General features: G+C 36.9%; 1 protein-coding gene across 4 annotated transcripts in view; it reads right to left on the bottom strand.

Annotated features, from left to right (window-relative positions):
• MCCC1 (methylcrotonyl-CoA carboxylase subunit 1) overlaps nt 1-13984 on the bottom strand; it is a 56845-nt gene that overhangs the window by 24478 nt on the left and 18383 nt on the right. For all 4 annotated transcript variants that reach the window (XM_049628515.1, XM_049628516.1, XM_049628517.1 and 1 more), the window contains 3 exons: nt 10098-10209; nt 8242-8323; nt 1311-1438 (listed from right to left, as the gene is read on the bottom strand). In XM_049628515.1, the coding sequence (XP_049484472.1) occupies nt 1311-1438; nt 8242-8323; nt 10098-10209 (322 nt within the window). The remainder of the gene's footprint in view (nt 1-1310; nt 1439-8241; nt 8324-10097; nt 10210-13984) is intronic.

The raw sequence follows: 13984 nt of genomic DNA, 5'->3' as shown, positions 1-13984 counted from the left end.
CCAGTGGTATACTTAAGTTCTAGAATCCCTCCCCAGATAAGAAAAGCCTACTTCCCTTTTTAAAGAGCCTCTTTGAAGAGTCTCTTACAATTTCTTGAGATGCAGAAATAAAAGTCCACTAGTTCTCCTTATATCCAAAAGCTTTCTTTTCCCTTATTCCCTGGAGACATTTTATCCATCATGATTTCAAAATTCTGGACTCTCTTGGTTACTGCTTCATAAAAAAAAAAAAAAAAATTCCCCCTTTCCTTGAATTCTGGAAACATAAGCACTCTTTCCAAAACTTTCTAAATCCACAATTTTCCTGTTACTTACTAACACTTACTAGTCTGATGTGCCTGGTTTTCATTAGCCCTGGAGGCTACAGAGGCCCAAAAGAATCTTATGGTTCAATTAAAATCACCAATCATCCCCAATGAACCAAAAAAAATAACATCATATTATTGCCCACAGAAGTTCTGAAAAGACCAAATTATGAAAATAATCAAGACATTAACATCACAACATGCAAAAAAAAAATTTAGATTCAGAATATATAAAGAACTAAGAATTCTACAGAGATCAAAAATATTTACACTTCTTAAACATTTTTTTCGTATTAAAAAAGCTGTGAAATCAATTGTTTTCAATAATAAGAGAAAAACAGACTAAGTTATTATTCACATTTGAAGGAATATGCTTTGTGGAACTCTAGTTAAAGCCAGGGCTTCTCAAACTATTTATAACAAAGGAACAATTATAGACTTATGTTTTGGTAACATACAGTAGACATAAATAACATAGCAATGGCAAAAACGCTATAAAAATTTCTAAACACTTATTCTGAATGGGATATACTTATCCCACCACAGGCCAACAATGGTGTACAAGTCAGCAATTGCATGTGGCTCACTGTGTTGGTCTAGACTGTTACTTTGGCTCTTCATTCCCAACTCTTCCTTAGCTCATTTCACAGTGGCTAGCATCTATCCTGCCTCTAAAATCAAGTGCCTGGCCCTGAATAATGTGGCCTCAAGCAGAGCACAAGGCTTTGGTATTGAGATACTGCGGTCACAAGGAAGCCTCAGGGGCAACAGCTCACCTGCGCCTTGCCTAAGGAGAAATGATAGGAAGTGACAGGTTAGAAATATGAGTCCATAAAGTGACAATAATGTCACAGCAACAAATGAAGTATCATCTGTAATATCCCATTTTCCTGTCCTCGTGACAACTACAAGAATTGAACCCCTATCCTAAAGGACACCTTCTTTCAGAAGGCCAGCAGGTAACATATTCTCAAGATTGATCTTTAACAGAAAAAACGTCCCCACCCTAAGCTGCCACTCCACCAAGTCAGTTCCTGTGATCATCTCAGTAACAGGGTGTTCCACTTGCAGCCTTGTATTCATCTCCATGAAGTAGAAATTGTGCTTGGAGTCCATAATAAACTCCACAGTTCCTAAAAGATAAAACACAACAGTCACATTTCAACAGCATATAATAAGTAGAAATCAAAACCTTCCGTGATGTATTACACCAACTTTTATTGTTACCTTTATTCAATGTTAAAATTTTGCATTTCGTGAAGAAAATTATCTTACATTTTGCAGCAGCAAATGATTCTTAATCAAAAATAGGGTACCACACGAAATCTAGCAATAGAAAAGTATGTCTGGGGTTTTGAGCAAATGGTAGCTCAAGCTATGAATAGTCTCAACTGTCGCAGTAATGAGAACATGGTTGGACCATGTGTTATGGCTTCGGTGCACCAAGACCCCTGGAACTTCACACTGAAACATCCCATCTCACTCTCCCCCAGTAGAAAAAATATAACATTGTTTCCTCCAGACTGTAAGCTTTGGAGGTTTCCTTTAAGAGTCCTTTTGCTGGGGTGCCTGGGTGGCTCAGTTGGTTAAGCGGCCAACTTTGGCTCAGGTCATGATCCCGCCAGCGGCCATCCGTGAGTTCAAGCCCCACATCGGGCTCTGTGCTGACAGCTCAGAGCCCGGAGCCTGCTTTGGATTCTGTGTGTGTCTCTCTCTCTACCCTTTCCCTGCTAGTACTCTGTCTCTCTCTCTCAAAAATAAATAAACATTAAAAAAAAAAAAAAAAAAAAAGACTCCTTTTGCTGGGGGGCGCCTGGGTGGCTCAGTCAGTTAAGTGTCTGACTTCAGCTCAGGTCATGATCTCACAGCTGGTGGTGGGTTCAAGCCCCACATGGGGCTCTATGCTGACAGCTTGGAGCCTGAAGCCTGGAGCCTGCTTTGAACTCTGTGTCTCACCCTCTCTCTGCCCCGTTCACACTCTGTCTCTCCCTCAACAATAAATTAACATTAAAAAAAAAATTAAAAAAAAAAAAAGTCCTTTCGCTGGTGATGCACTGGAAGATTATTTAGCAACTAAAGCTCTATCTTCCCCAACTTTATTAAGGCATAATTTCATATAATAAAATTTAACTTTTTAAAGTGTAGCACAGTATGCTGGGTTTCAGCACTTGAATACTGTCATACATCTACCACCACCATGAAAATGCAAAACATTTCCATCATCCAAAATGTTCCCTTGTTCCCCTTTGCAGTCAGTCCCTTCCCCAGGATGTTGGCTCCAAGCAATCACTGGCCTGTTTTCTATCATAGTTCTTTTCTAGAATGTCATATAAATGAAATCGTATAGTGTGTAGTGTTTTGTGTTTGAGTTTTTTTCACTTAGCTGAAAGTTAGTTCCATATAATTTAAGACTTTTTCAAATTGTGGGTCATAACTGATTAGTGGCTTGCAAAGATTTAGCGAAGTCTTCCAGTTTCTGGCCCAGAAGAAGCTGAGAAGTCATCATTCTAACCTGACAAAAGTAAAAAGCCAAATAAACTGAAAAATCAACAATGTGTCTCAGATCCATCAGAGACGTGAGGTCACAGGGCAAACCACTGCCCCTCAACCTACAGAGAAAGACAGGCAAATACAGAGATTCTCAACTTACTGAAGCAGAAACCCACAAACAAAACTTCTGCAGGAACAAGTACCAGAGGAGGAAAAACTGGACTGTGATTGACTATTTGCTGGACACTCAGTGTGGACAACTCTGAGGGTTACAAACCCCAAGGACAGTCCCCCACGACCCCTGGCCCCGCCAAACTTCTGTGAGTTTTACCTGCAGGAGTTCTACCAGGTCCTCACAGTGAATACTAGAGAAAAACTCCCTTGAGTTTCTAGCAGTGGAAGGGGAAAAGGAACCATCTGAAGTACACTGGAATTCTGTCCTGGACAAGATTCGTCCGTAAGAGAAATTATGTTACTAGACCCTAAACTATGGCAGTGTCATCAGAGCCTAATTAACGTAACTGGAGGGAGGGAAATACACAGTTCCAGCCATCTTGTCCCACAGAAGTGAGTAAATCAAAACAAGTACACAAAAAACACACTGAGAAGCACTGATGAAGTTCACCAAAACACTCAGACCTAATCACAAGACTACAGAACACTTCCCCTTCCCCACACCTAACCACCATATGACTAATGCCCTCTTTTCTGCAGTTCTTTTTACCTGATACATCAGGTCTGGCTATCAAAAAAAATCACAAGGCATACTAAGAGGCAAAAAAACACAGTTTAAAGAGATTGAAAAAGCATCAGAACAAGACTCAGAAATGACAGAAATTTGGAATAATCAGACCAAGAACTTAAAAACATGCTGATTAATACACTAAGAGCTTTAATGGAAAAAGTGGACACTTGCAAGAACACATGGATAACATAAGCAGAAGCACGGAAATTCAAAGAAAGAATTGAAAAGAAATGCTAGAAATCAAAACACTGTAATAGAAATGAAGAATGCCTCTGATGGGCTCATCGGTAGACTGGACACAGCCAAGGAAAGAATTTCTGAGCTTGAGGATATGACAACAGAAACTTCCAAAACTAAAAGCAAAGACAAAAAAGACTGAAAAACAAACAAACAGACGAAAAAAAACCCAAACAGAATATCCAAGAACTGTGGGCAACTAGAAAAGGTGTAACGTATGCATAACGGGAATACCAGAAAAACAAAAAAGAAAAGACCAGAAACAGTATTTGTAGCAATAATGACTGATAATTTCCCCATTAATGTCAAGACACTGAATCACATGCTTGGAAGGTCAGAGAACACCAAGCAGGATAAATGTCAAAAACCCCCTACACCTAGGCATATCATTTTCAAAGTACAGAAAATAAAAATGAATGAACGAATGAATAAATGAATCCTGAAAGAAGCTGGGGGCGGGAGGGGGGACACCTTACCTATAAAGAAGAAAGGGTAAGAATTACATATGACTTCAGAAACCAGGCAAGCAAGAACAGTGAAGTGAGTTATTCAAAGTGTTGAGTGAAAAAAATCATCAACCTAGTATTCTGTATCTTGTGGAGTTACAGTTATTTCTTGTGGAGAAATAAAGATTGTTCCAAATAAACAAAAATTGGGAGAATTTATTGGCAGTGGATCTACCTTGCAAGAAATGTTAAAAGAAGTTCTTTAGAGAGAAGGAAAGTGACACAGGGTCAATACTCCAAAAAGAAACAGCCTTAACGTGTATGCACCTAAGAACAGAGTGTCAAAAAAACTGAGAACTGCAAACAGATGAGTCTACCGATACAGTTGGAGATTTTAACAGTCCTCTATCAGAAATGGACAATCTAGCAGGCAGAGAAGTAAGGACATAGTTGAACTTAATAGTACCACCAATCAACTAGATACAATTGATGTCTATAGACTACTTTATCCAACAAGAGCAGATTACACATTCTCAAACTCACATGGAACATTCACCAAGACAGACCACATTCAGGGCCATAGAAAAGACCTTAACAAATTTAAAAGAAAAGGTATCATACAATGTTTGCTGTCAAGACCACAATTAAACTAAAAATCAATTGAACTAGAAATCAGTAATAGAAAGACAGCTGGAAAAAAATTCTTAAATACTTGCAGATTAAATAACATATTACAAAGTACCACATGGGTCAAGAAGAAATCCCAAGTGAAATTTAAAAATATTAAAACTACATAAAAATAGAAATATAACTTTAAAATTTGTGGGCTGCATTGAAAGCGGTGCTTAGAGGGAAATTTGTAGCACTGAATCCATATATTTGAAGAGAAGAAAGATCAAAATTAAGCTTCCATTATAGAAAACTAGAAAAAGAACAGCAAATTAATTCCAAAGTAAGCAGAAGAAAAGAAATAATAGAGTAGAAATATATGAAATTCAAAATAGAAAATCTATAGAGAAAACCAATAAAACCAGATCAATAAAATACACAAGTCTCTAGCCAAATTATTTAAGAAAAAAAGAAGAGACAAATTATTAATATTGGAAATGAAAGAAAGCAAATCAATATAGGTCTTGTTAATAATAATAAATTAATAATCCTATTAATAATTAATAGGATATTAAATGTGTATTATGAACAACTTTATGCCCATAAATTTGATAACTTAGATGAAATAGACCAATTCTTTCAAAGACACAATCTGCCAAAAGTCACACAAGGAAAAAAAATCACTCTGAAACAATCTGAATAGGCCTATATCTACTAAGGAAGTTGAAATAATCATTAATAACCTCCAAAACCTCCAAAATAGGCCCAGATTGGCTCACTGATGAGTTCTACCAAGCACTGAAGATAGATTTATACCAATTCTCTATGATCTCTTCCAAAAGACAGAAGACAGAGTACTTCCTAACTCATTTTATGAGGACAATATTACCTTAATAACAAAACCAGAGAAAGATTACAAAAAAACTACAAATCAAATCTCTTATAAATGTGGATGCAGTAATCCTTAACAAAATATTAGCAAATAAAATCTAACAATGTGTAAAAATAAGTATGTACAACGACCAAGTGGGATTTATCCCAGGAATGCAAGGCTGGTCCAACATTTGAAAATCAATCAAGGTAATCCATCATATCACTAAGCTAAAGAAGAACCATAAGATTATATCAATAGATGCAGAAAAGCATTTGATGAAATCCAATACCTAATTATAATAAAAACTCTTGACAAACTAGGAATAGAGAGGAACTTCCTCAATTTGATAAAGAAGATTTACAAAAACTTACAGCTAACATTATATTCAATGGTGAGAAACCAGCTTTCCCACTAAGATCAGAAATAAGGCAAGGATGCCCACTCTCACCATTCCTTTTCAGCATCATACTGTAAGTCCTAGCTAATGCAAAACAAGAAAAGGAAATAAAGGGTATACAGATTGTGAAGGAAAAGATGAAACTGTCTCATTACAGATGGCTTATCTATGTAGAAAATCCAAAAGAACTGACCAAAAAATGCCTCAAACTAATAAGTGATCATATCAAGGTTACAAGATACAAGGTTAATATATAAAAGTCAATTGTTTTCCTATATATGAAGAACAAATAGAATTTGAAATTAAAAACAAAGTATCATTTACACAGGCACTCCCAAAATGAAATAGGTATAAATCTAACAAAATATGTACTAGATCTATATGAGGAAACTACAAAATTCTGATGAAAGAAGTCAAGAAAGAACAAAATGGAAAAATATTCCATGTTCATTGATAAGAAGACTCAGCATCATCAAGATGTCCGTTCTCCCAACTTGTTCTATAGAGACAACACAATCTCAATCAAAACCCCAGGAAGTTATTTTGTGGATATCAAAAAATTGATTCTAGTGTTTTATATGGAGAAAAAACCCAGAATAGCCAATTCAATATTGAGGGAGAATAACAAAGTTGGAGGACTGACACTATCTGAGTTCAAGACTTACTATAAAGCTACAGTATTCAAAACAATGAAGTACTAGGGAAAGAACAAATAAATAGATCAGTGAAACAGAACACATAGCCTAGAAATAAACCTATATAAATAATTGATCTTTTTTTTTTTTTTTTTAACGTTTATTTATTTTTGAGACAGAGAGAGCATGAATGGGGGAGGGTCAGAGAGAGGGAGACACAGAATCTGAAACAGGCTCCAGGCTCTGAGCTGTCAGCACAGAGCCCGACGCGGGGCTCGAACTCACAAACTGCAAGATCATGACCTGAGCCGAAGTCAGACGCTCAACCGACTGAGCCACCCAGGCGCCCCTATAACTGTTTTATTTATAACTGCCAAACTTAGAAGCACCCAACATGTCTCTCAGTAGGTGACAGGATAAATTGTGGTATATCCAGACAATGGGATATGATTCAACACTAAACAGAAATGACCAAGTCATGAAAAGATATGGAGGAAACTTAAATGCCTATTACTAAGTGAAAAAAAGCCAATCTTAGAAGGCTATAAACTGTATGGTTTCATCTATATGATATTCTGGAAAAGGCAGAACTATGGAGGCAATAGAAAGATCAGAGGTTGTCAGGAGTTAAAGACAGGGAGGGATAAAAAGCAGAGCACAGAGGATACCAGAGGCATTGAAAGTACTCTATGACACTACGATGGTGGATACATGTCATTCTACATTTTTCCAAATGTATAATGTATAACAATATCATAGAATGTACATCATCAAGAGTGAACCCTAATGTAAACTATGGATTCTAGATGATAATGACATGTCATTATAGGTTTATTCATTGTAACAAATGAATCACTGGGATGTTGATAGTTGGGGAGGCCGTGCAAGTGTGGGCATGGGGGTATGGGAACTCTCTGTACTTTTCACTCAAGTTTCCCGTGAAACTAAAACTGCTCTAAAAAAATTATTTACTAATTTTAAAAAATGCAAAAGAAATCATTTTAGTGATTTTATTTTAAAATAGGATAGAAAATATCAAATAGCATTACACATAATTAGGGTTAAGTACTGTTTAGTGAATTTTTTTTTCAAATATACATGTATATAAACATAAATACTTATGTGCATATACTGGGTCTCAATGTAAACTGTATTTCTTTTTCTTTTTTTAACATTTATTTATTTTCAAGAGACAGAGAGAGACAGAGTGAGAGTGAGGGAGGGGCAGTGAGAGAGGGGGACACAGAATCTGAAGCAGGCTCCAGGCTCTGAGCTGTCAGCACAGAGCCTGATGCAGGGCTTGAACCCGCCAACGGTGATATCATGACCTGAGCTGAAGTCAGATGCTTAACCGACTGAGCCACCCAGGAGCCCCAAAATGTATTTCTTAATGTGGATATAATTTGTAAAAGTTTGAAAACCAATGATTTAAAGTTATATGTTTCTTTTGCCTTCTGAACATAAATGTTGCTTCTCCTCTATTCAAAGTAAATCTTAGCATACCTGCTCCAACATAATTTACAGCTTTAGCAGCTCTGACTGCAGCTTCTCCAAGCTTTTTTCTTACATCAGAGTTAATACCAGGCTGTGAAAAAAATATTTAAAATAAATTTTGATTAGTACTTTGCCCTACTAGAAATTTCCATTAAGATCCAATATTGCGTTTCTAGGTATCAAACACTGAAGCGATAATGAGGATAAATAGCTAATGTTATACATTTCATCAAGAAATACATCCCATACCATAGTCAACTGTCCCTATACCAGACTTTAATGGTTCTGTGAGTAATTTCTATGAACTGCAGATATTATTCAGCAGAATGACTTACTTATCTCCTTATCTACATTACTTTCAGGACTATATTCCTGCTTCAAATTACATGCACCAATATGAAAACTCTGAGTGATCTCTATTTTGTTTAAAGATGACAGAGCAATCTGGGCCACGTGCCCAACAATTATCTTAGAATAATGGTAAACCTTGATATTCCAAGTTAATAAGACAGGTTCACAAAAAGAACTGTAGGTTAAAAAGTAGGCAAAGGTTTCAACATTTAAAAATAGACATATATTTAAGCTATTATCGTTTGAAAAAAAAAGCTTTACTGAAATTATTATTGACATTTACCTCAAACCATACAATGTACTCTACAACAAAAATTAAAATTTGAAAACAGTGTGAGACTGTTTAAACAAACTGATTAAACAGAAACCTCAGATCCTGACCTTCTAGAAGTACCTACTGAAAAGGAAACATGTATAAAACCTTGGGCAAGAGAGAAGCCTCTGGACAATAGCAGGCTCAAAAGAAATGCAAATCGAAGAAGAGGTAACAAATCAATCAAGAGGCAGGGTCAAAGAAATGTAAACAATTAATTCCAAGGGGGCAAAAGTTGCCAAATAGGAGCAAATCTCTCTCCTCTATAAGAAACCTCTAAGGCATATATTAGAGGACTAATATATTTTAGGAACATCTGAAATAGCAGTTAAGATAAAGAATCTTCTTCATAAAAAATACATTCAATGAACCAGGCCAATCCATTCCTCAAACGTTCCCATTAAATATAATTTAAAATCTACATGGAAACATTATGCAGTTGCTCACTGTAAGTCAGACACAGATCTTCCTCAATTTATAGTACGGTTATGTTGGATAAACCCATCATAAGTTAAAAATATCAGAAGTTGAAAATGCATTTAATACACGTAACCTACCAAACATCATAACTTAACCTAGTCTACCTTAAATATGCTCAGAACGCTCACATTAGCTTACAGCCGGGCAGAATCATCTGAAGTAAAAATTACTCTATAATAAAGGGTAGAGTATCTCATGTTATTTGTTGAATACTGAGTACTGAGTGTAAGAACTAGCACGGATAAGAACAATTTTAAGTATATTAGTCCTTTACCCTCATGACAGTGTGGCTAACTGGGAGCCGTGGTTTGCAGCCACTGTCGAGCATCACAAGACAGCATCACACCACATTATCACTAGCCCAGGAAAAGATGAAAATTCAAAATTTGAAGTATGATGTCTACTAAGTATGTATCACTTTTGCACCAGTGTAAAGTAAAAAAGTTCTAAGTTGAATCACCATAAGTCAGGCACAGTCTGTACTTGGATCAGAGTAGATTTTCCTAGATACCATCCAGAAGAATCACGGCCCTGTTGTGTGCCCTCTATGGTAGCCCAAGAATATCAACTCCCTCCTCATCCTCAATGCTGCAGTGGGGCCTTACCATTATATTACCACTGGGAAGCAGTTATTCAGACACTAACTTCACAGATTTCTGATGTGAAAATCAGAGCGATTGAGGTTTATGTTACAGAGAAGCTGTCTTTACAAGGTCCTTACCCCTGGGGCTTCCTCAATGATCTTCTGATGTCTCCTCTGTATACTACAATCTCTTTCAAACAAGTATACAGCATTGCCATGGTAGTCACCAAACACCTGGACTTCTACGTGCCTATTTAAAAACACAATGAAAAAGTTTCCATTTGTAGAATAAACATTCTAGAAAAAAATTTATGTATATGAAGTGATTAGGAAATGAGACAGAAAACATAGGAGACTATATTTATGACCTCAGAGTAGGGGCAAATCACAAGTACAAACTGTCAAGGAAAACACTGATAAATCCTACCTCAAAATTACAAATTATAGACACATTTCATACTCACGTTCAAAAAGCCAATGAAAACGTTTTTATGATCAGGGAATTTTTAGTTTTTGTTTCTTTTAAATTTTTTTTTTAAATGTTTATTTATTTTTGAGACAGAGAGTGTAAGCAAGGGAGGGGCAGAGAGATAGGGAGACATAGAATCTGAAGCAAGTTCCAGGCTCTGAGCTGTCAGCACAGAGCCTGACACGGGGCTCAAACTCTTGGACCACAAGATCATGACGTGAGCCGAAGTCAAATGCTTAACAGACTGAGCCACCCAGGCACCCCAATCAGGGGATTTTTAAAAATCAACTCTTATGGTCAGACTTTATCAACTAAGGCAGACTAAAAATTACAATGGCTCATCCGTAAAAAGGTTAAGAAATAAAGTAATATAGATGATTAATTAAAAAAAAAGACCATTATATCATAAAAACAAAAAAGGCACTTTAAAGTGGAGTCTAACATAGTAAAATTTTGAGAAATCATATTAAGAGTAAATGCAGGGGCGCCTGGGTGGCTCAGTCAGTTAAGCATACTTTGATTTTGGCCCAGGTCACGATCTCATGGTTGTGAGATCAAGCCCCATGTCATGCACTGACAGTGCAGAGCCTGCTTAGGATTCTGTCTCTCCTGTTCTCTCTCTGCCCCCAACCCCTGCTCATTCTCTCTCTCTCAATAAATAAACTTAAAAAAAAAGAGTAGATGTACATAACACTATGGAAAATAAGCATAAACAGACCATTTGGTGAACATGAAAGCACTCTTCTCAGTAGCTTTATTTTGATAAGTTCACTCTGTAGTTCACCTCAAATATTCACCACCATGATGTAGAAATGAGTGATCAGCAAGTGCTTTTCCTGTTTTTAAAAATAAAAATTGTCAAAAAGAAAAAAAAAAACAGGAAAGTTCTCGTAAATGTACTGTTTTAGCACAATAGCTCATTTCTGTTCCTTTTTGTTCACCACATGAAGCCACTTCATTAAACCACTTAGAAGAATTTAGTTTCTTGATATACCATTTCTACCGAATGTTCGATTTAAAATTTTCCAAACTGTCCAACACATTCTCTTGACAAAATAATAGGAGGTGATTTCTTGTTTTTGGATCTGCCTTCTTAAGTTTTCCTCCCCCTTTCATTTACCTTTAAGTTATCATCACCAAACAATCTCTTGCTATTACTGCTCTGGACAAACTGTTGTCTGTGAGATCAATTAGGAAAAGAAAAATAAGGATTTTATTTGACCTTCACTCATTCCTTCTCTAACGCTCTTCCTTTCTTTATGGAGATCCAAATTTCTGATCAGTATCATTTTCCTTCTCTCTGAAGAACTTCTCTTATCATTTCTTACAAGTCAAGTTTTGTTTGTCTGAGGAAGTCTCTCTCTTTCCCTCATGTTTGAAGGACAGTTTCACTGGACACAGAATTCTATATTAGGGTTTTTTTTTTCTTTCAACGCTTTATAAATATTTCACTCCACCTTATTCTTGCTTAAGCCTGGTATACTTATCCTTGTTTCTCTATAGGTAAGGGGTTCTTACCCCTTGTGTTTTTTTCCAAGATTTTCTATTTGTCTTTGGTTTCCTGCAGTCTGAATAGTATTCAAAAATGTTTTGATATTTATCCTGCTTGGTGTCCTCTGAGCTTCCTGGTGCTATGGTTTGGTTTTTGGGACATTAGAAAATTTGGTAATTTTGGAACATTTCTGGTCATTATCACTGCAAATATTTCTCTTGGTTTCTTTCTTCCCCTTGTAGTGTTCAAATAATACACTTTACTTCTTTTAAAATTGTCCCACAGTCATTAGACATTATGTTCTGTTTGTTTTCATTCTTATTTCTCTTTGCATTTCTATTTGGGAAGTTTCCACTGACATATGTTCAAGGTCGTTGATTCTTTCCTCAGCTGTGTCCGGTCTACTAAGGAGTCCATCAAATGCATTCTTATTTCTGTTCCAGTGTTTTTGATTCCTAGCATTTTCTTTTGACTTTTCTCTTAGAATGTCTGTCTCTCTGCTTACAGTTCCCAAATGTTCTTGCATGTGGTCTGCTCAGTCCATTAGAGCCCTTAACATATTAATCAGTTACTTTAACCTCTATATCTGATAATTCCAGAATTTGTGGTTCTGGTGTTTGCTTTGTCTCCTTGCACCGTGCTTTTTCTTGCCTTTGAGCATGCCTTGTAATTTTTTTTTTTGTTGTTAAAAGCCATACATGAGGTATCACATAATGATAAATAAAGCAAACAGACTTTTAATGTAAGGTTTAATGTTAACCTAGCTAGGAGACTGGGTTTAATGTCTGCAGTAGCTGTAGGTACCAAAGGCTTGTATCCTCTAGGGTCCTTGTTTTGTTTTGTTTCTCCTGTTGTCTTTGACTATGAACTCTTCTTAAATAGAGCCTGTGCCTTGCAGTTCTTACCCCATTATTATACTGGGGCCCTGGTGACATGGTAGAAGGGCGCAGGGGAGAGAAAACATTCTGTAATCTAATGATTAAATCTCAGGATTTTATTTTATATCTATCTATCTATCTTAATCTCAGTCTTTTAGTGGGCCTGTATCCTTGTATACTACAGGCGTCTATGCTCATGAACACACCATCCTCTTTTTTTCTTTCCTTCTTTCGTTCTTTTTCTTTGTATCTATCTATCTATCTATCTATCTATCTATCTATCTATCTTTAGAGTAATCTGTACACCCAACATGAAACCTGAACTCACGACCCCAAGATCAAGAGTCCCACGCTTCACTTACTGAGCCAGTCAGGAGCCCCTGAGAAGTGTTTCTTAGCATTTTTTTCTTTCTTTACATAAAATAGGAAAGCTGGAAAGGGGTGAGAGTTGGCTAACTGCCCTTCTCACAGGACAGAAAAGGTGCTGGTAAAATTTCCCCTGCAGAGCTGGCCTTTGTTAGGGACAACAGATCACTCTGGGCCTATTTCAAATGGTTACAATTCTCCTCTCTCTGTCCCCAAGCAGGAGGGAATTTTTCCTGGATTCTCACTGTGAGAACCTGGTGGTGTTCTTGAAGGGAAAACTCATGAAAATTCGGGGTTCCCCTAACACTGGACCTTGAGGAGTTTCTCACTATCAAGCTAGTCAACACCCAGACTCCAGTAAGTTACCAAAATCCCCACAGAAGTGTTCCTATCAGTTTATGGGTGCAGTGGCTTCTGCTCTAGGCAAGCAGACCTTGGCTGTGATTCGCTGTATTCATGCGCCATCCAGATTTCAGGGTGGTGGTCTGCCCTGCGGCCCCAGCTCTCTGATGCGTCTAAAATTCACTGACTCTCATTTTGTTCAGATTTTTACTTGCTTTTCGGATGCGGGTGACAACCTCCAAACTCTTTACGTGTTGGAATCGAATGGTTTGCTTTTCAAATTCCAACTGTAAAATTTTACTTCTATTGACACTCCCTTTTCTTTTAGCTGCTTCCGGGAAAGAGGCACTGTAGCAAGGACTCCAGGTTTTGAAAGAAACACACACCAGCAGCACAACGCAGCTTTTTTTCCGAGTTCTCAGAAGTTGGAAATACTTATTCCTTTCGCTGCTTATAAGAGAAACTAATTGAGGATCTG

Source organism: Panthera uncia, chromosome C2, assembly GCF_023721935.1.
Source record: "Panthera uncia isolate 11264 chromosome C2, Puncia_PCG_1.0, whole genome shotgun sequence".
NCBI classification, from domain to species: domain Eukaryota; kingdom Metazoa; phylum Chordata; class Mammalia; order Carnivora; family Felidae; genus Panthera; species Panthera uncia.
This window is presented reverse-complemented; position numbering and strand designations above follow the sequence as displayed.